The 25,583-nt window shown below is 47.0% G+C and overlaps 1 protein-coding gene across 2 annotated transcripts; it reads left to right on the forward strand.

The window, feature by feature from the left end:
• Nucleotides 1-929: 929 nt before the first annotated feature.
• On the forward strand, nucleotides 930-18,731 carry GABRE (gamma-aminobutyric acid type A receptor subunit epsilon). 2 transcript variants are annotated; one of them, XM_043458995.1, is made up of 9 exons: nucleotides 930-1,068; nucleotides 5,191-5,411; nucleotides 5,852-5,919; nucleotides 10,052-10,272; nucleotides 10,803-10,885; nucleotides 12,268-12,405; nucleotides 16,097-16,249; nucleotides 16,367-16,566; nucleotides 16,857-18,731. In XM_043458995.1, exons 1-9 carry the CDS (start codon nucleotides 1,016-1,018, stop codon nucleotides 17,202-17,204), a joined length of 1,485 nt encoding a protein of 494 aa, XP_043314930.1. In that variant the 5' UTR covers nucleotides 930-1,015; the 3' UTR covers nucleotides 17,205-18,731. The 2 variants fall into 2 exon arrangements, with proteins under 2 accessions (XP_043314930.1, XP_043314931.1); XM_043458996.1 differs by lacking the exon at nucleotides 930-1,068 and adding an exon at nucleotides 1,141-5,076.
• Nucleotides 18,732-25,583: the final 6,852 nt, after the last annotated feature.

Genomic DNA, 25,583 nt, shown 5'->3' on the forward strand with positions numbered 1-25,583 from the left:
GGTCAGTGATCCCACCCCCCACCTCTAGGTGCTTCTCACTTCCTCTGGGGGTCACCAGGGGCCAAGCCTCTGGAAAGATAGGGGCAATCAATCTGGGAAAGGGGGTTTCCAACCTCCTCCCCCTCCTCCAGGTGCTCCCTCTCACACCCAGGCCCTGGCGCTGAACTGGGAGCCAAATTGCCATCAGTTTCCTTTGGGTTCAGACAAAGTCCTCCAGTGAATGCCTTGGCCCGGTCCTCTGGTGGTGGGTCCTCCTCCACCCCAAATACCTGGGGAAATGGCCCACATAGTAACTAACTCAGATCAGAGTTTCCTGGGGAGACTCTCAAGTCTTTTCTTTTTCCCACTGTGCCAAGGAAGGTGCTAAGTTACCCAGGTTCCTTTGGACGCCCAGGAATGCGCTCTGAAGGGCTGGGAGGTGTGGAGTGAGGGTGGGGAGAAATCTCAGAGGCCAGGGGACTTGGAAAAGTGATGAGGTGCAACAGGTGGTGGCGAGGGGTGTGAGAAGACAAGGGCTGGAAGCCACAGTGCGATCCCGTGGCGCACCAGCGGGCTGGCAGGGCCAGGGGTCGCAGCACCCGCATCTTGCCCCTGCCGGGCCTAGCCTGCAGTCCCTTTCCCAGCCGCAGCGGCGGCCCGCCGGTTTCCCTGCCTGGGGCCCGCGCACCGCCGGCTCGCCTCCTCCTCCCTCCCCCACGTCCCCCGCCCCTGGCTGTCTGGCAGCGCCGCAGCGGCTGCGGTGGGGGGCGGGGGGCCTTGGCGACCTGGCTTCTTCCTTGTCTCCCTCCTCCTCCCCGCGCCTGGCCGGAGCCACCCCTCCCTCTGCCGCAGCCGCGTACACGTCGTCGGAGATTTCCATCGGGGCTTAGGGGGCGGAGCCAGGCTGGGGGGCGCGGGGCGGGGCGAGTGGGAGGAGTGAAAGTTGGAGCCCGACAAAACCCTCCACGCCGCGCTCCGTGCGGCCAGACCGCGCGCAGCGACCTCCGCACAGGTGGTCGCGCCGGTCCCTGCCGCAATGTCGACCAAAGTTCTCCTGATCCTCTTGGGCACGCTGGTAATCCTTCCGTGGTGAGTCTCCAGCCCTGGACCCAGGAGTCCCCGCCCAGGCCCCGCTCCCTCTCCCCCGGAGTGAGGCCGGCTCCTGAGACCCCCGCACCCCGTGTTCCTCGAGCCCCACTCCCCGCCTGCCCCAGGCCCTCGCACGATCTACCCTGTTCCCGCGTCCGCTCGACGCACGCGGCCAGCCTTCGCCCCGCTTCCCCTAGGATGGGAGCCCCGGGCCCCTGAAGGGGCGCCAAGGAAGGAAGATGGGACGCCTGTCACCTGGCCGCTCCCGTGACCCCTCCCTTTGCCCCCTCGGAACCCCCCTTTCCAAACCACTGCAGCGGCCTGGGATCGATCGTTTCCCCCCGCCCCCCCACCTCCCAGCCTTCCCTGGGAAGAGGTGACCAGCCTGGGCAGGTTCGCGCCTCTGGGGACTGGGGGGACTTTGGGAACGTGGCGCCCAGAGGGGTGTGCGGGCAGGGGGAAGAAACTACGTTTAAAATGTTTGAGTGTTGGCTAGTGTGTTCTCTCGTTCGAAAAAAAATTTTTTTCCTCTCTTTTCTGAGCGCCTAGTGAGTACCAGGCACCGTGCCAGACAACTCTGACTTTACTTGCTTCCCTTCCCGCCGCTCCTCTTGGTGCCAGTCCCAGGCAGGAGCCTTGGTTTAGTCCAAGAGTTCCCACCCCATCCCCCTCTACCGCCAGATTCCCTCTTCCTCCCTAATGCCCCCAGACGCCCTGCTGGGTCTTGGCTGACTGGAGCCAGGGGTCAAGAATGGTCATCTCGGAGGTCTGTGGTTTTGGATCCTGCATTTCAACCCCTCCCACTCTTCCAAAGACCAACAGCAGATTTTCCCTGGAGCAGCCGGCTTCCCTCACACCTTCCTGGGGTCCTGGGACTTTGCCAGGAAGGTTATCCCCTGCGTCCCTGTCTTCTGAGAGTGAAAGAGGACTGCTTCACATTTTTTAGATGGTTTTCCATTCAGCTCCAACTGTCACAAGTTCCTAAGCTTCCTGATCTTTCTAGAAGCGTCCACCACTAGACTTGTCTTGCTTTTTTGTTTTGGGGAGGAGCACTGGGGAGATGGCTTCTCTCCCCACCCCAGAAAACTTCAGCTCATCAGGGGCAGGGCTGTGTAGCTGGTTGCTGGCTTATTGGTGCCCTGGTGAGAAGGGGGGCTGGCCTCATCAGGGGGCTTGATAAATATTTCTGAATGCGTGCTAGGAATTTCCAGTCATCCACATCCTTCCAGATGTGAACTGGACGAGTTGGGAGAGCTGACATGGTGACTGGGGCAAAAGAGGGATATAGGAGTGCAGAAGGGGGGAGGGGAGCAGAAAGGAAACCAACAGGGAAGAGGGGCTGTTGTGATGGAAACTACCCTTCCAGCCCAGGGGGAAGGACTGCAGTAACTCACACTGTCTGCTCAGGCACTGTCCACATGGTAACCTGTGACGTCATTAAAGAGCTGGGGAGGTGGCAGTGGGGTGTGCTGGCACGGGCCATCTTGAACCACCTAGCTCGGGTCCAGGCTCAGCTTAAAACCACTTGTATGACACTGGGCACAACTCCTTCCTCCATCTGGGCCTCAGTTTCTCCATCTGTAAGGTTTTGAAAAAGAAGACTCATATGGGGAAAAGAAAAGCAGTCCAGTGGCCCTTCTCATATTCTCTTCCCTTTCCCCAGCCAGCTGCCTGAGCATTCTCTGTGGGGGAGGGGTTGCAGAAATTCAGCTCCATCTTGGACCATCGCATCAAGAGGGATGTGGATGCCCGAAAAGCCCCATGGGAAGATCCCCACTAGTCCTGTGCATGAGTGTTTTTCATGTTTTTATTATTTCTAGCCGTGAAAGTTGGCTTAATGGTGAGCTGAGGAAAGGTATATACATTGTCAGCAGCTTCTTAACCCCAAGATCCCAGGATGACGGGGCTTTTTGATTTGTTTGAAATTTTTTACTGGCAAAAGCAATTTGTCAGATGACAGCAGCCTCAAGACCCTCTGATCTCATTTTCATGGCAGACATATTCTGGGACCAGAGAGGCTGTGGTGGTCTTTGGGCCTTTGCTTGTTTGTTTGTTTGCCCCTGGAAACTCAGGGATTCTGGCTGGCTGTGGACTTCTGGGAGGGGTCATGGCAGGCTCTTGGCTAACAGTCCTGATCATGCCATGCTCCCAGTCAAGTCACGAATTTTGCAGTCCCCTATTTCTCCATCCCCCCGCACCCCCCTTCCCTGCCCCACGGAGGCTGGCATGATCTATTCAGAGGACAGAGGGAAGAGCCTCAGGGAAAGAGGGCATCTCTGGATATGCTATTAGAAATGGAAATTGCTTTCCCCAAGCCCAGTTCTTCCCTTGCCCACAGTGGGAATGAGCCACCTCAGACATGATAAATGGCATCAACTTGGCACATCTGGATGCCAATTAAGCAATTTTTAGAGTTTGAAATACTGCGGGAGCATGCATTGTGCTGCTCAAGTTGGCCTTCCCTTGGTCTGCAGTACAGAGGCCATACTCGCATCTCCTGCCCTGTTAACCCCTTCTTTGAGGGAGCAAGTTGTCTAATTGATTTTGTAAACTATAAAATAATTTTGTAAGTGTAACCGAGATATAAGAGTGTAGAAACCAGGAGTGGATTTTCACAAAGGAAACATGCCCATTTAACCAGCACCTAGACCAGGAAACAGAAATTTGCCTGTCCCCTCCCCCACCCCCACCAGCTTCACCACTCTGCCCGTTTCAAGTACACCCTCTTCCCCAAAGGAAAACACTCTCCTGCCTTCCAACATCACAGATTAATTTTGATGATGGCTTTTGAAAAAGCTTTTAATTATAAATTTTTTCAAAGACAGAAAAGTACAGAGAACAGTAGAGTGAATCTCCATGTACCCATCACCAGCCTCATTAATTATCAGCTCATAGGCAGTCTTATTTTCTATGTATCCCACCCACTCTTTATTTCCAGCTTAAATTCTTTTAAAGCAAATCTCAGACATCATATCATTTCATATGTAATTATTTTAGTATGTATTTCTAGTTGTAAGGACTTCAAAAACAGAATAAAATACCACTATTACATCAAAAATGTTTAGAATGTTTTCACACTGAAAAAACTAGCCAGTCAATATTCAAATCTCCCTTATTGTATCATAAATTTTTTTTGTTTTGTTGTGTTGTGTTTGTTTTGTTTTTTATGGTTTGCCCTTTAAAATCAGGGTTCACATAAGGTCCATATATTAGCAGATTTTTATTAGCACTTTAATTTTTCAAAATGCTTTTTTAAAAAATTAGAACATATATGCAGAAAAGTGCTCAAACCATAAGTGCACGGCTGACAAGTTGTCCAAAAATGATTCACACTGATATCAAAACACCCACATCAGGGAGTGGAATACGACCAGAACCTCAAGCTGCCTGATGTCCCCTCCCTCACTGCCTCCCAGCAAAGGAAGCATGACTCTGATTTCTAACACCATATCTCATGTGTTTTATACATTTGCAGGTGGCTTTTTTAAGTTTTAAAAATTTTTAAGTTTAATTCTTTGTGTAATATTTCGGCTGTGGCACTCAGTTTGGATTCCTGTTGACCATCTCTTTCCTAAATGATAGTGTTTGTTTTCTCTCAGTGCTCAGAGCTTCCCCCATCCCTGGCCCCCAGCTCCAATGTAGTAGAGTATCACTAAAGCAAAGGCATGCAGTGTTCTGACCCTCTCTGGGAGAGAGTGCTCTGGCTTTCCTGAGCATTCCTCACAACCCTGGCCCTTTGCCTGCCCATTTGCTCCCAGGTGGCACTGGTCAGGCAGACTGGAGACCAAGACTAGTAATGGCAGCTGATTGGCTAGAGTTCATATACCCACCTCCTCTCGCTTTTACTTTGAAAAATTATTTTAAAATCTCGAACTTGCTTTTGTTATTGATTTTTGTTGAATAAAGAATGACCATTAAAGATGGAGAGCATGGGAAGTTCCAATGGAGAGCAGCAAGTTTTAGAAGAAATTAACAAGAATAATCTGGCTCTTGATTTACTGTTACCAGGTACTCTTTAACTATGCTCTGGGTTGCCGACTTATTCACTCTGTCCCAGGAGGCACCAGCTGGGTCCGCTCAGAGTGGAGGACAGAGGTTCACTTGTTTGTTTTTATGTTCTAGCATTGAAGGACCTCAAGTTGAATCAGAGGAGGGATCCTCTGCCAGTGATGATGAGGTCTATGGCCCAAAGCCCCAGCCTCCTGAAAAGGAACTCTCCTCTGAAGAAATAAAGCCCACTGCTGTTGGTACCCATGAGAAACGTGGCAAAATGCCAACAGCCACGGAAATCCTGGATGGCATCTTCCATAACTATGACTACAAACTGCGCCCTGGCATTGGAGGTGAGTAGCAGGACATAAATCTCCCAGGCCCCGGAGGGGAGGAGGATTGAGGGCCTAAGTGTGGAGAATGGGCCTGGGGTGTAGATGGTGGTGTCCTGCATGTGGGCAGGAATAGCTGTCGCTGACGTATCAAGTAAGAGATGTCAGTGCTGGTCTCAGCAATGCTATTGACTTTGGTCTAGATTTTTCCCTTCTGTCACCCTCAGTTTTTCCAACTATAAAATGAGATGACTGGACTAGATGATTGACCTTTGAGGTATGTCCAACTCTTAACAGTCTATAAATTGGGCCTTTTCATGAGAGAAGAAAGAAAGAAATGGTATCAGATCTTGAAACCATGTAGTCTAACCCTTACCCCCTTTATTCGCCGCTGACCAAACCCTCCCTTGCCCCACACTTCTGTTTGACACTTACCTCTACCACTTCTTCTTACTTTACAGAGAGACCCACTGTGGTCACCGTTGAACTGTCTGTCAACACCCTTGGGCCTCTCTCTATCATGGACATGGTGAGTACTGAGCTTTGATTTATAGCATCTTCTAGCCTAGGGAGCTGACCCATGAGGCTTTTCAAGTACTTGGTTTTTCTGTGTCTGTAACAAAAGAGTTTTTTTGGGGGGTGGTGGATTTTAACCAACAAGGACTTGAGAAGGAGACTGAAAGGGGTAAGTTCCTTGCTGCCTGAAGAGGACCTTAGGAATCCTGACTGTATCTTCCAGTATTTCGTTCAAAATAAAAATAATAAAGCAGCTTTAAACAACACAGTGGAATGACTCTTTTCTTCTGATAATGATTTTTATGGACTTAATCCTGTAGTTATCAACTGTTGCTCTAGGACTGCTTCTCTAATTCTGCCCTAGTTTCTTATCTCCTTTGCTACTGCTGCTGTTCATCCTACTGTCACTGCTGTCCCCAGTTAGCCTGCATGAGCTCCTACTTGATATATACAAAATGCAAGGTTTCTGCCTGCCCCAGTCCACCTACTAACCCAGCCTCCTGCGTGAAATGCCTCCCGTAGTCCCAGCCCTGCTTATAGCATGAAATTCAACCGCACACTCTAGCAGCCAAGGCTCTCCATGTCGGCAGCCAACCCAGGGCTCTAGTTTTATTTTTTTTTCACTCCTTTAGAGATCACATGCACCAGTCACACTAGCGTATGGTGTTCCCAGGCTATCTTGTACTTCCGAGTCTTTGTTCAAGTGATTTCCACTTTGGGATGGCATTTTTCCAATTTTTCACCTTATCCTTCAAGATTTAACTCTAATGACATCTCTTTCACGACATCTTCCCTGACTTCTACAGCTGCTAATTGCTCCCTTTTTTACTCACACCACACTCCTTTCTCTGACTCTCAGACCTTTCTAGCATATATCACAGTTGTTTACCTGAACTTCTCTACCTCATTGTATTGTAATTATGTACTCTGTGTCTGCCTTGCTCTCTCAACTATGGGTTCCTTGATGCCAAGGACCCAGTATATGTTAGCTAAGCAAATGAATTATAAAAGATGTTTTACAAATGTCACTTTCATCTGTGGAGCCTAATAATGAGGAAGACTGGAGTAACCAACTCCATCACAGCCATAGCCTCGGCCTAGCCCAGGGCAGACACAGTTTTAGCATACACCCTGGTACCCAACAAGCACCATGTGACTGGGTGAGCTAAGTGTCTAGGCTCTGAGATAGTACTTGTGGATACACACTCAAAGGTAAGTAAATATTCATGGAAGCTCAAGGTGTTTACATAGGCTGAATGCAAGAGTGGGGTTCCCCACTGTGATGCTTTGTTTGACTGCCTGATTCTTGGGGCACAACATACTTATGCATTGGCCATGCAAAAATTAGGACTTCCCTGGTGGCTCAGAAGGTAAAGCATCTGCCTACAATGTGGGAGACCCGGGTTTGATCCCTGGGTCGGGAAGATCCTCTGGAGAAGGAAATGGCAACCCACTCCAGTACTCTTGCCTGGAGAATCCCATGGATGGAGGAGCGTGGTAGGCTATGGTCCATGGGGTCGCAAAGAGTCAGACACAACTGAGCGACTTTACTCACTCACTCACTCATGCAAAAATTAACCTCAAAGCATAGTATCTTAAAGTGACAAATAATCATGTGGGTTAGGAATCCAGGCATGATTTAGCTGGGTTCTCTGTTTCAGGGTTTCCTAAGGCTGCAGTTAAGGTGTCAGTTGGGACTGGAGTGTCATCTGAAGACTTGACTAAGGGAGGGTCCACTTCTAAGTTCTCACGTAGTTGTTGGCAGGGCTTAGTTCTCCGGCTACTGTCTCTAGGCTTTCCACATTCCTTGCCATGTGGGCCTCCCCACAGGGCAGCTCACGTGAGGCGGGTGACTTCCCTCAGAGCGAACAAGAGCAGGAGAAAAAGTGCTCACGATTGAAGCCACAAACTTTGGGGAAGTAAGAAGGAAGAAGAGAAATGTGAGAGCAGTCAGATCTTTTTGAGTTTCTGTTGACATTTTAAAGCTATTTCCCCCTCTTCCCTTGATATCAGATTTATTCTTTGCTGTCATCAATGTGCTTACCACTAAAATAAGTATGAATTTAGCAATTAGTTTGACTAAAATTGTTGATAAACCAAGAAATACTGGGTTTTGAGCCAGAGGCTGAGGTCCTCTGATCCCATCATCATAGCCACCATTTACTCTTAATAAGAAAGGCACCTTTCAGATCATTGGTGGGAGCATGGTGAAAGTGGCCTGAAGAGTAGTAGAAAATTTGTGGCTACCACCTCCTTGTTATGTGTGTAAGATGTAATTTGGGGAAATCTGTTTCTAACATCTGCAAGAGCCTTTGCTGTGTTCCTACTCTTGTCGGCAGCACTAATCTCACGGGAAGGACTGCTACCTGACAAGCCTGAGGGATACAGTTTAATGACCCAGCCCTTACCAAACCTGGCATGTAACACAGAACTGGTCCAAAGAGGAGCCAACAACTTGATTTTCTTTGGCCGGTAACATGTTACTTTAGCCTGGGCCAAGTGCCTTTAGAAGATTCCGAACACTCATGTGGTATTAAATTTCCCAGAGAAGTCTGGCTGTCTGCATAGTTCCCCATAGTTCCTTAAAGCCGTGGAAGGTCCCAGTCCTTGTACATAGCCTGTTTTTCTCCGGTGATACTGTAGAGAGTGGTGCTTGGTGAGGAGGAGTTCCAATACCCTTCAGTCATAAATCAGAGGTTGTGGAGAGCACAGGATTTGTCCTCAGGGAGAGAAAACAAGCCCCCTTGTCAGACGGGAAAAAGTGAACCGTTAGTTATCAGTTAGTGTGTCCTGAACTTACAGTTGGAATCCGGTTAAATGGAAATGAAATGCTTGTTTGAAACCCGAGAGTATAGCACAGGAGCAAGTGTGCACCGTAGTGGGGAGCCTTCCTCTGGTTACTCAGCAGTTCTGCAGGCCGGTTTGGAGCTGCCAGCCACACAGGAGTGCAGAGCCACCCTGAAGGCCACTCGTGAGGGCTGGTGTGGCTTGACAGGGCAGGGCCGGGGGCCCTGCATGTGAATGGTAGCCAGGCTTTTTCCTGTGTGATTCTCTGGACTCCTCCAGGGAACATTCTCAGCCTTGGGGGGCTGGCTCCCTGTAATTGGCAGTGGCTCTCACCACCTTGTATCCTGAGCAGCAAAGGCAAGCAGAGATGTCTTGACCTCTGCTCCCTAACCTCGAGGGCTCTACAGGCCTCCTCGTTGTGGGTTTCTGGTTGGTGGTGTTCATTATTTGATGCAGGAAAAACTCACAGGAAAGGCTTAGGGGTCCTGCAGAGGAAAACTGGACCTTGACCCCCAAAGGGATTCTTGGAACAAGTGGAGTAAGCCCTGGAGAGTAAGGCAGGTGGAGGTGGTCCCAGGGCAGGGCCATGGCAGTAGTGTTCTGAGCATCAGAGCCAGTATGTTCCCATTAACTATTTGTTTGATTTCGAACAGACTCCTTTCTCTCTGACCTCTAAAGTAAAGGAGATTGAACTAGCCCTAAAGTTTATACCTTGGCCATGTTCTAGTACTTTCTGTTCAAGCTGCTTGCAGTTCTATTAGATTCTTTTTGTTTTCCTCCTTTCAATACCAGTGGTGCAGATTTCTAGCTTCTCATACTTCTTCCTCTTAAACTTTCTTTTTGATATTTAACAATTTATGCGATAGACCATATCTAGAGACCAAATACTTATAGGTTAATTAACATCTGTGCTCCCCAAACAAAAGCTGAAAGGGGCAACTTCATTGTATGCAATCAAAGGTGCATATGTTTACAAATGTTTAGAATGATTTTGACCTGACATCTCTGATTTGCTATGGAAATGTGGGAGCCCAGATGGTGTTAGCCTGACTGGAGTAGCATCATAGTCCTACAGGGGAGTATCAACGTGATGAGCCCAACCTTTACAATTAAGCCACCATTGTCTGTCTGTTTCTAGGTTAAATGTGTCTTCCCAGATTGCTATTCATTTGGTTTTTTTTTTTTTTCTTTCTGGAATACATGGAAATAGACAATGTCCTTCAGCCAAACCCATGCTATTTTCCTCTGTGGAAACCTGAGTGGGCTCCTGTCTATTAGATAGGTCCATCACAAGATGGCGCAGGAATGTTCTTTGTCTGCACAGCCCCAAATGTGTGCTTTTCTATCCTTGCCACCAGGAATACACCATTGACATCACCTTCTGCCAGACTTGGTATGACGAACGCCTTCGTTTCAATGGCAGCTTTGAGAGCTTTGTTCTGAGTGGCAACTTGGTGAGCCTGCTGTGGGTCCCAGACACCTTTTTTAGGAATTCTAAGAGGACCCATGAGCACTCAATCACCATGCCCAACCAGATGGTCCGCATCCACAAGGATGGCAAGGTGTTGTACACCATCAGGTATGTCAAGCTTCTGGAGTCTTGCCTCCTGTGACTCTTCTTCCCCTTCTGAGAATTTTTGCCAAAGAAACGTGGACTGAGGTTTCATCCTGAATGATACTTCTAAGGGCCCCTCCAGCTTTCCCAGACCATGAGCTCAATCCCTTGGTGTATAGACATACATACTAAAGCCTCAGAATAAGAAGATATTGCTTAAGGCCACAGCCCGAGTTTATGGCATAGCTGGGACTGATATCTGGGTGATATGGGGCCAGGGAGGTGGTAAACAGTGGGAGAGTGTTGACAGGTCCTTGAAGCTGGGATGAGCAAGAAACACAAGCCCATCTGAGCTGGTCCATACATTTCTCTGATGATGGAGGCCAGAGTAACCAGATACTTCCAAGTTGTTCTTCCACTCTTTTTGTCTCTCCTTTGAGCTCTTTGTCTCAAATCCCACCATTGCCACTCATTGGTGGTGGTCCCCAGGCCCAAGCTGGGTGGATACCTAAGTGTTCAGGGCCAGCCTAATGAGGCTCCTTTCTCCCTTCCAGGATGACCATTGAGGCTGGATGCTCACTCCACATGCTCAAATTTCCAATGGACTCTCACTCTTGCCCTCTGTCTTTCTCTAGCTGTGAGTACCTTCTTAGGTTTCTGGGACCCCAGAGTCATCACACTGGGCCCCTTCTTCTCATCCTTGCCCCTTACATGTTTCTGCCTTTGTTTTTTTCCCTTAAGATGGTATCAAGGTTGCCCAGGGCCTCCCAGTCCATCCTCATCTCCTTTCCTGCTGACAATGCTGTGTTGCTTAACCTGGGCTTCATGTTGGCTTCCTCCTTCTCCTTTCCACCCCATTTCAAATCAGTCACCCGCCTCTAAAGTGTATCTCAAGTACGTCTGCTCTCCATCTTCACTGTCACTACTACCTTGGTTTAGGTCTTTGTCATCTTCCACTTGGACTTTGCAACATATGCACTTTGAAGCTGACCATGTCCAACACTAAATACACGGTCTCCTCCCAACCTCTACCCTCAAAACAAATGCATTGCTTCTGTGTTCCCATCTGTCTCATTGAAAGGCACCACCAACCACTCAGTTTTCAAAGCCAAGAACTTTGATGCTTCTTTCTTCTTCACCTCCTACATCTATCCAATCAACACATCCTGTTGGTGTTCCCTCCAGAATCTCTATTGATCTTATTTCTCTGCATTCTCTCTGCCACAGCTTTGACTCCTGCCTTTGTTCATTTTATTGTGCCTGAGTTATTGCATTGGGCTCCCATAACTGGTCTCCCTGTCAACAGGCCATCCTCATATAAGAGCTAGAGTGACCTAGTGGAAGCATCATCTAGACTAGGTTACTCCTTAGTTTCAAATCCTTCCTGAACTCTCGAATCAATTCCAAATTGCTTAAAATAGCACTCAAGGCCCTTCATGAACTGGCCCCTGCAATCCACTCCTACATACCTCATCCATCTTCTGTGAGCCAGCCGTCCTGAACTTTTAACGTTTCCATAATACATGAGACATTTTCACCTTCCTGTGCAAAGAACACACTCCTTACCCTTTCAGCCTCATCTGTACAGAGAATATTTATACTGGACTTTTAAGACTTACTGAGCATGTCACCCACTCTATGGAATCGTCTTTTCTGGGTGTGTCCCCAACTGATCTTTCCCTCCTTTGTTTCCCCACTGTCCAACGGGCAAAGGTTTCTCAGAGGAATTCCAACAATTACAGATGTATACTCACTGTCTTATTCAATAAAATGTGAATGCTTGAAGGCAGGGCTCCTGCCTTGCTCATCTTTGTGTGTCTAGCACAGGGCGTGGTACTGAGGAATGCTAAGTGAATGCACTTACTGGATGGACTTCAATAATGAGGTAAGAGAAGTAAGGCCCCACAGCTGGTGAAGTCAGAGTCAGGACTCCAGGGCATTGCTCAGACACCATGCTGTTGGAGGCCTCAGCTTGGCTTCCCAGTCTCACATGACTCGTCTTCCCACATTGCCTTACAGTTTCCTATCCTGAGAATGACCTAATCTACGAGTGGGAAAATTTCACACTTAAAATCAATGAGAGTAATTCCTGGAAGCTCTTCCAGTTTGACTTTACAGGAGTGAGCAACACGACTGAAACTGTCACAACCCTGGCTGGTAAGTGCACCTTTGAGCCAGGGCTAGCCAGAGGCCCAGGAGGGTGGTAAGGATGACTGAAGGTGGCCATCCATTCATCCAAATGCTATGTACTCATTCCATGACAATATAACATGGCTCCTGTCTTATAAATGCTAAGCACTTATAACTGTTTGCAGAGGAAACTGAGACTTTGTAACTATGTCTCAGTCTCATCTGCAAAGAAGTAAGTGCTTTGCCAAGCCCCGGAGAGGGTAGGTGAGTAGATAAAGTTCTGTTGCTGTCAGAATTTGCAACTAGCCTTGTCATGCAGACCTTTTGGTTTCCAGCACTTTGTTACAACTGACCTACTTGGACACTTGGGGAAATGGAGGTCATGTGAGTTCTCCATACTCAAAGCAATCCAAGTGGTTCCAGTTGAGTGGGATTCAATCTGTCCTGATGGGAGGTGGAGGCTAAAGTTCTGTCATCAGCTATGTGAGAGCTGGGATAATCTGGAAGAGGTTTCAGCAGCTACAATACCTGCCATATCAACATTTCTTTTAAAGGAGCAGCCCTGACACGCACAGATTCCCGTCAAAGGCTTCGTGGTGGATTCAACTTGGATGGTGATCATTGGTTTTCTGACCTTGTCCCTCACAAGGACTAAAGGGGAGGGTCCTGGGTCTCTTATACTTTAGCTCCCAATTAGATGTGAGTTTCTTTGCTTGTGTTCCTAGGTGATCTGAATGAGGAGCCAAGGGGCCTCCCTGGGGCTGCTCCGGGAGCAGCCTTTTCACACATTCTGACCAGTCAGGGCAGTGGCGGCTCTGCCTTCACCATTTCCAGCCTGCGGATGGAACCAGTCACCCAGCCAGCCATTTGCCATGGAAGGCATCTTGCTTGGCTTCCGTGTGGCTAGGCGGAAAATCTGCTTTTGCTTTACTCGTTGAGTTGGTCCCTGGGTGAGGAATAGTCCATGCTCATCTGGCTAGAGCTTTGCTTGCACAGTACTAGACACGGGTAGAAGGCTGCTTTACAAGCACTTTCCTTTTTTCTCGGGGGCTCTGGGTAAGCAATTTTACTCCCTTTGACTTGGGACCCTTGCTCTTCTGCCAGCTGACCATTGGCATGCCTCTTACGTTTCTGCACCTTGGTTTCCCGAGACAGGTGGGGATCCATCATCAAAAGCAGCAGGAGACAAGGCCCACGGGCTTTCAAGTCACTAGTGGTTCCGTTTAGTAGATGATTGTACATTGTTTCAAAATGGTACCCTAGTGACTACAAAGCCCCAGAGGCAGCATCATCACCAGTGACAATAGGTAAGCACCCCACCCTCCTTGGAAGAGAGGAGAGTTCGTGAGAGAAAGGAGAAGCCCTCCTTTATGTTCTGTGAGAGATGAGTTGAACTTGAATCATGGTTTCTTCAGTATCATAGTTATCTTTGGGACTGGTCCCAACTCTTTCGGTCAATCCCTGGGCAATTCACTCTGTCTGGAGTAGACTTAGGTCCTAAGCTCCTAAGGGTTTAGAATGCAGTGCTAGCTTGGTACTCTGGCCACTTTGGGCCTTCAACCAGAGAATCTCTGCTTCAGGAGCCTTACCCCCAGTGAGTGAGACATCTTTCACTGCTGGCTGTTGAGCCTTTGACACAGAATTCACTGATGATTAGCATTTTGCTTTCTTGCAAGGGAGTTTCTTCCTTTGCTAGACAACTGTTCATCGGAAAAACCTCTCTGTTCATCTGAAATTGAAGTCTCTGGAACTTCCACTCGTTAGACTTAGTTCTTTTTCCCTAGAACTACTGAGCTTCCAGTAAATCTAGTCAATCTTCCACAGGGTCAAAATCAAAGAGCCAGTATTATGGTTCCAACCCTGGATCGTATTATTTTATAGACTATACAGCTGTAGTTCTTTTTCCTCCCCTTTGTTCTTCAAAGCTTTGGCTCCACTCATCCTTCTAGTCTCAGTCCCCTGGACACGGTCTTTTCCATTGTGTTCCTGTGACAGTGCAGTGACCAACTGTGCTCTGGTTGAGGCAGATAAGAGCAGGAAGCATCTTTATAGCTTTTCTCCCCCTCTGGCTCCTCAGCCCCAGATATCTTTTTTCCCTTACCCATGCTCCTCCATTCCTCAGAAATAAGAAAGTGTGTGTTAGTACCTTCACTTGGCCTTAAAGGATAAGTTCCCATCTGTTGAAAAGTAGAGAAGGTTCTTCTTTGGTGAAATAGACAAAATAAAAATAGAAAAAGCCGATAGGATAATCAATCTTATTGCAACAAGAATATATTAACTCAGCAAAGTTTTGTGCAGAGTGGCTATAGCTAAATAGGGCCATTTTAATTGCAGTCAAGACCACAGGACAAGGAGCTAGGATCTTGATAAAAAACATTCTGGCTAGTAGGTAAGGATGAGTGGTCCCTGCAGCAGCCCCAGAGGAGTTCAATCCGCAAAGCTGCTATTCTGGACACAGGTATTCAGCTGGCCCCAGGCAACTTCCTGGCCTTTTCCAGAAGATTCTGAGAAGTCTTGCCCCTTGAGTGTCAGTGCTGCCAAGGTGAGTAGGAAAGGCTCGTCTTCCCATTCAGTCCCAACATACCCAGACTTGCTGGGCAGGTGATCTATTTTCTAAAATAGGAGGACACATGGACAGGTTAGTGTTCTGGTCTACTTTACAGAACTGTTTCCAGGCAGCAGCAAGAGTTGCTGGGCATCTGCTGGGTTCTAGGCTGTGCTGGGCTGGAATGGGCAGGAATGTAGCAACAGGGCTCAGATGAGACCTGCCCTAAAGAGGTTTAAAAACCCACCTAATAAGGCCAGTGAATTCTATAGCATCACTGAAGTGGAGAGTTGGAGTTTAGTTTCCCTGAGGAGCCAGAATTTGAACTATTGTAAACCCAACATGATGTTGAGAGTGAAAAGAGATATTCTGGCTTCAGAAAGACCTCCAGAATCCCTGGGGGTCATGATAAGCATGCAGAGTGTTTGGGCATGTCAGAGTATAAGGCAGCATGAAGGGTCCAATAGAAGATGTCAAGTGGAGATAGAGGCTGTCCTCAGGTCCTGCACAAACCATCACTGCCTAGGCTGAGAGCCAACATCAAGGACACGATACCCAATGAATGCGAAAACCTCAGTCAGCCTTGTGGATGTATGTTCTGCAGACCTAACATCTAGAGGACTGACTGAAATTTTCACTTTCAGCTAAGTCTTCTATTTTCTTGAAACACTCATTTTGGGCAAGGATAATAGACTAAGAACAGGAGTCCAGGGTTCGAATATTGGTTTAAATATCCACATTATCTCAAGGAAGCTGAGTAGATAGGGTTAGCTTAGAGTAGGGTGTGGACGTGGAGGCCTCAGTCAGCCACCTGGACATTAGCCATGTGTTTCTGATATCTAGAGGGCTAACTGATTTTACTGTCTTCACTTGACTATTCTGCTCCCTATCCTGGAAATATGGATGTGGGGTGTGTGACAGTGAACTGAGAAATAAGTGATGAAGGTTCTAGCCCTGGCTTGACTCTTAACTGACCATGGGCCTGGCAGTAAGTCTCCTCTCGGGCTTCCTCTGTGTCTGTGTGTGTGGCATTGCCTTACTGTGCCTCTGTCCGAGGACCATGGTGGGCATCCCATGAGCCCCTATTGGGCCCTTAGTATGCATGTCCTTCTGCATGTGGGACACCCTCGTGGCAGTGCTGTAGTGAGGAGGTATTTTTTAAATATCTTCCAGGTGATTTTGTAGTCATGACGCTTTACTTCAACGTGAGCAGGCGGTTTGGCTTTGTGGCCTTTCATAACTATGTTCCTTCCTCTGTGACCACAATGGTCTCCTGGATTTCCTTTTGGATCAAGAAAGAATCTGCTCCAGCCAGGACTTCTCTAGGTAAGTGGATGAAGTAGGCATCTCCTTGAGGCACAGAATTGCCTTTTCTGGGGGCCTTTCCAAAGTGTAATATATAAGCTAGTGGTGCCGTCCACCTCCACTCATCTCCTTTCACAGGGATCACCTCTGTACTCACCATGACCACTTTGGGCACCTTCTCTCGGAAGAATTTCCCACGCGTATCCTATATCACAGCCTTAGATTTCTACATCGCTATCTGCTTCGTCTTCTGCTTTTGTGCTCTGATGGAGTTTGCTGTGCTCAACTTCCTGACCTACAACCGGACAGCGCCCCGTGGTTCTCCCATACTTCGCCATGTATGAGCTGGTATGGGAGTGGTGGCAAGGCTTTGGAGGACGGAGGCATGCAAGTAGGGCACTGGCACTCATGACACGTGGGTGGCCAGCTCACCAAGTAATGAGGGGTAACCTGGGGCTTTGGGGGCATTGGGTAAATTTTCGGGTGTGATGGTGGAAATTCTGGGGTGGGGGGTGTGGGGAAAGAAACAGAGTGCCAAGCACTGAGCCCTTGGGAATCCTTGAGACAGCACCTGGGCTTGATTCATCTTCCGTTGACTCGTTCTGACTTCTTTGCTCCTTCCTTTCAGCCTCGTGCCCCGATCCGTGTGCGCATCCCTGTCATTGAGCATCCGGAAGCTTTTGTGTGCGACATTGAGGACTCCGAGGAGGAGGAGGCGGGGGAGAGTGAGGAAGACGAAGGCCCATCCTGCCCAGCCCGGCAGGCCGCCAGGCCAAGCCGCCCCCGGCGCTCTGCTGGCTGCAGCAGGTGGTGCGATAAGTACTGTTGCATGGTCCCCACTTGTGACGCCAGCAGCTGGCAGCAGGGCCGCCTCTTCATCCATGTCTACCGCTTGGATAACTACTCGCGAGTGATTTTCCCGGTCACCTTCTTCTTCTTCAATGTGATCTATTGGCTTGTTTGCCTTAACCTGTAGGTGCCAGCTGGTACCCTGTGGGGCAGCCTCCCCAGTTCCCCAGGAGGTCCCACAGCCTTTGCTAAGGGAGTTGGAGGAAAGCAGCAACCAGAGAATGTCTTTCCTTCCCCTTCCCCAGCCGGCAGCTGGCAGGGCTCCTTGCCAGTCGCACCCCACCTGGCCCGTTCACCAAATCTCCTTAGTGGCCCATCTCAAGTAGAATGGCCCCATCTCTGTTCTTCCCGGGGCATGTGTGACACTCAGGCTTCGAAACGTAGACTCAGCAACCAGCTCCCTAAGATGGTGTCCATGTGTGAGCGGATTAGCCATCTCCCCAAAGGGCTAACACCCACTGCCTTTTCCCAGAAACCCAGCACTGCCTTTGTGGTGCTCTGGGCCTAGCTCTGGCCTCAGCCTCAAAGTGCACACACCAGCTGCTTGCCTGATCCTGGCACCTCCTAATGATGCCGGGCAGCAGCGTAACAGGGAGGGGATCTCGGTCCTAGGTCCAATTATTATATTCTTGACTCTTGTCTCCCTGCCCTCCCTTCCCCTGCATATGGATGGGCACTGGCGTGATTCCTTTAGGAGGAAAGGGGAGCCAGCAAGTGAGGACAGTACCCCTCCCTCTGCTGCTGTGACACCTCCCTCTTCCCTCCCCGCAGGCCTTCATTGCTCATCTCCACCACCAGTTCAATGCCTTGCATCCAGTGGGTGTCTATTTTTGTGTGATGATAGTAATGACCCCCTGCTTTGTATGCCCCTTTCTTCCTCCCCCTTGGCCCCTGTGACTTTTCTGTGACTTCCCCGGTGACTTTCCCAGCCCCAACCCAGGTGCTAGGCCATGGTGACTTCCCGGGGCCAAGAAACTAAGGGAATTCTGCTCTCTGCAGTGGGCATTACCCGCATTGATTGGTGCCCAGTCGAGGCACAGCATAGGAGTTCTGCCACTTCCTTGACCCCTGGACCTGTGAGCAGGTCCACTCCTATTTCTGGGGGCACTCTGACAATCACAATCAATCAATTGAATTCCCTTAAATTTGTACAGCACTTTACCTTTTGCAAAAGCACTTTTGACAAATTATTTCTATTTTGAGCCTCATAGCCCAGTGATATATTCAGGGCAGGATTCTTATCCCCATTTTGCAGATGAGAACCCTGAGGCACAGATTTCTATGGGACTGTGGATCTCACTGGAAACTACCCAGGAGCCCACTGTCATGTGACAGGGCTAGGCAGCTCTTTCCACCATGATTTGATTCTATAGCCTCTGCTGGCACCCCAGTGGCAGGGCCCAGAGTGGCAGCCTCTTTTCAGCATTGGCCTGCTCAATTCCTGGGCCTCAGGTGCTCAGACTGCCCCAAAGATCTAATCTCTCCTGGCTCTAGTAACCCAGTGAGGTGAATTTAGACACGCCCCAATGCTTGTATATGCTGAATGAAATCTGTGTCTGTATTTTATTGGGTGGGTGGGTAGGGTGGGGCTCCATCTGCTTTTTGTCACCATCAACTGTAAAGGGGAAATATATCAATAAATATGTCAGCAAAGCATAAAAAATGTTACGGCTGGTTTCTTCGGTGTTCAAGTTTGTTCTCTGCGGGGGTTTTATTTTATTTTTTTTATTTTTACTTACTTATTTTTGGCGTCACTGGGTCTTTATTGCTGTGCACGGGCTTTCTCTAGTTGTGGAGAGCTGGGGCTACCTTCTTGTTGGGGTGTGAAGGCTTCTCATTGCGGTAGCTTCTCTTGCTGTGGAGCTGTGGAGCACACGCTCGAGGGCGTGGGTTTCAGTAGTTGCAGCTCACTGGCCCTAGAGTATGGGCTCAGTAGTTGTGCACAGGCTTAGTTGCCCTGTGGCATGTGGAAACTTCCCGGGCCAGGGATCAAACTTGTGTCCCCTGCATTGGCAGGTGGATTTTTAACCACTGGACCACCGGAGAAGTTTTCTGCTGAGGTTTTAAACCTTAACTCAGTGACTCAAATCTTTGTCTGTTATCCTCCCCCATCTATGACCCCTAGACCTACCACACACTTGCCATGTACTTTTCTTTCAGTGGAGAACTTAAGGGAAGACACTGGCCAAGTGAGCGCCCCCCTTTACTGATTTCCTTACTTACTCCTATGCCTCTTCTCCCTTCCATGTTTCTTTTGCTTTGCCCATCATTCTAGCTTCATCTAGTCAGCTTCCTAAAGATCATCAGACTCAGAACACTCCCCATTTAAAGATGGGGATGCTGAGGCAACTATCACACAACCAGTCAATAGTGGAGTGGGATGAAGTCAATACCCTGTCTTGGCTTAGAACAAGCCTGGAGATCTTGGTTGATTACCCTTCAAATGAACTTTCTAAAGGTATATTGGGAAGTGTTGGCCCTGGCATCCTTTGACACATCCAGCTCTAAGGAAAGTCAGAAATGATAATAAGAACCAAGCAAGAGACAAAATGGCATCTGAACAGCCAACGGTTTTGCCATAAAGTTCTTGAAATGATGCACACGTTCCCTGTAAGAAATCTACATGCCTTTACTCTATATTTTCTGATGTCCTAACCCATGACACATTACAATTAATAACAAGTAACAAGGAAAATAGTTGCTCACTTTTAGTTATATTAGATGCAAGGATGGGAGGATAGAAAGCCTGGCTCCTGAGCAATGAGGACATGCAAATTTGTGAACACTCATATTTAAGTGCATTTTGAAACATAGTGCAAACCTGATTTCTTCAACACACTACAGTAAAGCTAAAAACAAAATTCCTTCCATTAGTAAATTTTAGGAAGCTCATGTAAACAGTTCTTTAAAAATGAAGAAAATAAAATCATTATTGGGTGCATAATATAAAAAAATCAAATTAATGAAGAAAAAACTCCATATGCTTAAAAACACATGGGATGCAGCCAGCACCATATTCGGAGAAAAATTCATGATTTAAGCATTTCAATTACTGAGCACAATGGAAGATAAATGAGTTAAGCATGGAAACCTAGAAACTGGAAAAAGGATAAAAGCACATTACATCTTAGAAAAGTTTGAGGGAAAGAGAGATTTAAAAATTAATTAGTGTCAGGAGAACTAGCTACTCATTTAAAAATAAATAAAACTGGGTCACCGTCTCTTTCTTTACATCAGCATCACAGATGAATCAAACATTTTAAAACTTTTTAAGAAAATCCTAAGATAATATGGGTGAATATGTTTTCTTGGGATGGGAAAGGCCTTTATAAGCATGACATAAAACACCAGAAACTGTAAAGGGAAGTGCTGAAAATTTTGTTCATACTAAGAAATAGTAAGTAAAGGAAAAGCAAAAAAAAAAAAAAAAATGTATAACAAAACACACTGTCAGTGGTGAGTTTTTCTGGGAAGCAATCTCTGAGACAGAGATTAGCATGTAGGGGGTTGATTGGGGAGTGCTCTTAGGGTCATTGCAGCCACCATCAGGTCCTCAGCTGTACACGTGAGGAGCTTTGGAGTTGGGGTGGATTTTCCAAATTGTCACAAATCAGGGCAAGGAGGCTAGGCATTTATACTCTTGCATTTATCAGTTACTGGATGTGAGCATGAACTTGCAAGGGATATGAACTTGGGTGTGTCTGGAGAAGGACTCAGTTGAAGTGGTCAACCTCCAACAATCTCAGCAGTTGGAGAAACAAGAGCTTCAGGGTCAAAGAGGTAGGGATGTGGAAGGCCTTGGTAACACACCACAGCATCCTCCATAGTTCATTCCTCACTTTGTTCAGGCTCATTTACTTCAGATAAATAAAATCTGAAACAATTCACCTATGTTGAGTGTCTTTTCCTGAGGAAAACTTAAAAGATCAGTGAAACACTCTCTAGCACCTCCCACTGGAGCTGGTTTTAGGACCTTAACTGATAAACATCATGTCTATGTTGCACTTCAATTCTGGATTTCCTCTCACTCACAGCTAGTATCTCTCCTGGTATAGGTGGCTTACTTGGTTGAGTGGCTATGCCTCGTCCTTGAAGGGTCTGAGATCTGGATACCTTGTTCATCTCAAGCCATGAGCTGGAGGACTTGTTTGTCATTTCCAAGGGATACCTAAGTGGGTCACCTAGACATCAAACCTTTTCTTGCCTGTCTCCATTGTATGCAGTGCCTTTATCTTCTCCCAATTATTAGGGTCAATTTCCCCTGTCAGGAAGGAGATTTGTGATTTGGTGCCAAAAGTGACTGGGCACTAGCCATGAATTAAAATTTAATTAAAATTTAATTTGTTGTCCTCTGGTGAAGGCACAATCTGGGAGCCAAGAACTAAACTTGTAGAACCCTGAATTATGAGGATAAAAGTACAAATTCCTCCAGTGGATCACTGGGAGTGATGACACCTATTCCTACTCCTTAGTTCCCAAACTTATATATCTCCTTTATAATGGTCATTGACTTAGGATATATAATGTTTCCTGGCGGGTAACACCCCATCCTCTCAAGGTATCATCTACAAACTGAAACTTTAGTTGTGCTTTCAACACACCATTTCATCATTTTACGATGATGTGGTATGTAATAACATCCCAGGCATCTGCCCAGTGTTGAACTCCTTTGGCCACAAGTGGATCTCTGGGTCCATTTCAAGTTATATATAATCTTGTCTCAGTGCTCTTGACTAGTGGAGTTGTCTGATATCCTCCAGAAAATAAAGGCTAACCCATATCCATAATGTGCTGATTGCAATTGAGAGGCATCATTGCCCCATGCAAGTCTGAAATGACTCACTGTAGTCAACTTGTCCCCAAGTCACTTGTCAATTCTCTTCAAGAATGGTCATATACTGGGACTTGCCATTGATCTCTGTTTAGCATGATCAATAGCTAAATCAGCCTTAGTGAGTTGGTGACTATGCTGTTGCTGCTGCTGCTAAGTAACGTCAGTCGTGTCCAATTCTGTGTGACCCCACCAGGCTCCCATCCCTGGGATTCTCCAGGCAAGAATACTGGAGTGGGCTGCCATTTCCTTCTCCAGTGCATGAAAGTGAAAAGTGAAAGTGAAGTCACTCAGTCGTGTCCGACTCTTCACGACCCCATGGACTGTAGCCTACCAGGTTCCTCCGTCCATGGGATTTTCCAGGCAAGAGTACTGGAGTGGGGTGCCATTGCCTATGTAAAACCTCAACCCTGTCATTGTGGTAGGGTTGCCAAATTAAGAAAATGAAAAGCTAAGATATCAGTCAATTTTGAATTTTAGAAAAATAACACATAAATACTAGCATAAGAATGCTTTATTTGAGGTTACACTGTGTCCCAAACTCAGGTTAGGTTGCTTCTTGACAACCAGGTTGGGTATGGCATAAGCCCTCTTGGAGGAGGTTGCCATTAACCCCACCATAGAACTGCCAGAACTTACACAGGACTAGGAAATACTCTTGGAGGGTACAACAGAACCTTGGGCACCAGACCCAGGAGAAAGGAGCAGTGACCCCACAAGAGACTGACCCAGACTTGCCCATGAATGTCCAGGAGTCTCCAGCTGAGATGTGGGTTGGTGGTGGCCTGCTGCAGGGTTGGGGGCACTGAGTGTAGCCGTATATGCATGGGATCTTTTGACAGAGGTCACCATAATCCTCATTACCTCTACCATAGTTTGGTCCCAGGTAAATACCAGGGAGGGAACACAGCTCCACCCATCAACAGGAAACTGGATTAAAGATTTACTGAGCATGGCCCTGCCCATCAGAACAAGACCTAGTTTCCCCCTCAGTCAGTCTCTCCCATCAGGAAGCTTCTATAAGCCTCTTATCCTTCTCCATCAGAGAGCAGACTGAAAACCACAATCACAGAAAACTGACCAATCTAATCACATGGACCACAGCCTTGTCTAACTCAATGAAACTATGAGCCATGCCATGTAGGGCCACCCAAGACGGACGGATCATGGTGGAGAGTTCTGACAAAATGTGGTCCACTGGATAAGGGAATGGCAAACCACTTCCGTGTTCTTGCCTTGAGAACCCCATGAACAGTATGAAAAGGCCAAAAGATAGGACACTGAAAGATGAACTTTCCAGGTTGGTAGCTGCCCAATATGCTACTGGAGATCGGTGGAGAAATAACTTCAGAGAGAATGAAGAAATGGAGCCAAAGCAAAACAACACCCAGCTGTGGATGTGAGTGGTGATGGAAGCAAGGTCCCATGCTGTAAAGAGCAATATTGCACAGGAACCTGGAATGTTAGGTCCATGAATCAAGGCAAATTGGAAGTGGTCAAACAGGAGATGGCAAGAGTGAATATCAACATTCTAGGATTCAGTGAACTAAAATGGACTGGAATGAGTGAATTTAACTCAGATAACCATTGTATCTACTAGTGTGCACAAGAATCACTTAGAAGAAATGGAGTAGACATCATAGTCAACAAAAGAGTCCGAAATGCAGTACTTGGATGCAATCTCAAAAATGACAGAATATTTCTGTTCGTTTCCAAGGCAAACCATTCAATATCAGAGTAATCCAACTCTATGCCCCGACCAATAATGCTGAAGAAGCTGAAGTTGAACGGTTATATGAAGACCTACAAGACCTGTTAGAACTACACCCAAAAAAAGATGTTCTTTTCATTATAGGGGTCTGGAATGCAAAAGTAGGAAGCCAAGAAACACCTTGAGTAACAGGCAAATTTGTCCTTGGAGTACAGAATGAAGCAGGGCAAAGGTTAATAGAATTTTACCAAGAGAACGCACTGGTGGTAGCAAACACCTTCTTCCAACAACACAAGAGAAGACTCTACACATGGACATCACCAGATGGTCAACACCAAAATCAGATTGATTATATTCTTTGCAGCCAAAGTTGGAGAAGATCTATACAGTCAGCAAAAAAAAAAAAAAAAAGATGGGGAGCTGACTGTGGCTCAGATCATGAACTCCTTTTTGCAAAATTCAGAGTTAAATTGAAGAAAGTGGGGAAAACCACTAGACCATTCAAGTATGACCTAAATCAAATCCCTAACGATTATACAGTGGAAGTGAGAAATAGATTTAAGGGACTAGATCTGATAGACAGAGTGCCTGATGAACTATGGACGGAGGTTCATGACATTGTACAGGAGACAGGGATCAAGACAATCCCCAAGAAAAAGGAATGCAAAAAAGCAAAACGGCTGTCTCAAGAGGCCTTACAAGTAGCTGTGAAAAGAAGAGAATTGAAAAGCAAAGGAGAAAAGGAATGGTGTACCCATTTGAATGCAGAGTTCCAAAGAATAGTAAGGAGAGATAAGTAAGCCTTCCTCAGTGATCAACACAAAGAAATAGCAGAAAACAATAGAATGGGAAAGACTAGAGATCTCTTCAAGAAAATTAGAGATACCAAGGGAACATTTCATGCAAAGATGGGCTCAATAAAGGACAGAAATGGTATGGACCTAACAGAAGGAGAAGATATTAAGAAGAGGTGGCAAGAGTAAACAGAAGAACTGTACAAAAAAGATCTTCATGACCCAGATAATCATGATGGTATGATCACTCACCTAGAGCCAGACATCCTGGAATGTGAAGTCAAGTGGGCCTTAGGAAGCATCACTATGAACAAAGCTAGTGGAGGTGATGGAATTCCAGTTGAGCTCTTTCAAATCCTGAAAGGTGATGCTGTGAAAGTGCTGCACTCAATATGCCAGCAAATTTGGAAAACTCAGCAGTGGCCACAGGACTGGAAAAGGTCAGTTTTCATTCCAATCCCTAAGAAAGGCAATGCCAAACAATGCTCAAACTACTGCACAATTGCACTCATCTCACACACTAGTAAAGTAATGCTCAAAATTCTCCAAGTCAGGCTTCAACAATACGTGAACTGTGAAATTCCAGATTTTCAAGGTGGTTTTAGAAAAGGCAAAGGAACCAGAGATCAAATTGCCAACATCTGCTGGATCATAGAAAAAGCAAGCGAGTTCCAGAAAAACATCTATTTCTGCTTTATTGACTATGCCAAAGGCTTTGACTGTGTGGATCACAATAAACTGTGGAAAAATCTTCAAGATGTGGGAATACCAGACCACCTGACCTGCCTCTTGAGAAACCTATATGCAGGTCAGGAAGCAACAGTTAGAACTGGACATGGAACAACAGAGTGGTTCCAAATAGGAAAAGGAGAACGTCAAGGCTGTATATTGTCACCCTGCTTATTTAACTTATATGCAGAGTACATCATGAGAAACGCTGGGTTAGATGAAGCACAAGCTGGAATCAAGATTGCCAGGAGAAATGTCAATAACCTCAGATATGCAGATGACACCACCCTTATGGCAGAAAGTGAAGAAGAACTAAAGAGCCTCTTGATGAAAGAAGAGACAAAAAAAGTTGGCCTAAAGCTCAACATTCAGAAAACTAAGATCATGGCTTTTGATCCCATCACTTCACAGCAAGTAGATGGGGAAAGAATGGAAACAGTG

Source organism: Cervus canadensis, chromosome X, assembly GCF_019320065.1.
Source record: "Cervus canadensis isolate Bull #8, Minnesota chromosome X, ASM1932006v1, whole genome shotgun sequence".
Classification (NCBI taxonomy): domain Eukaryota; kingdom Metazoa; phylum Chordata; class Mammalia; order Artiodactyla; family Cervidae; genus Cervus; species Cervus canadensis.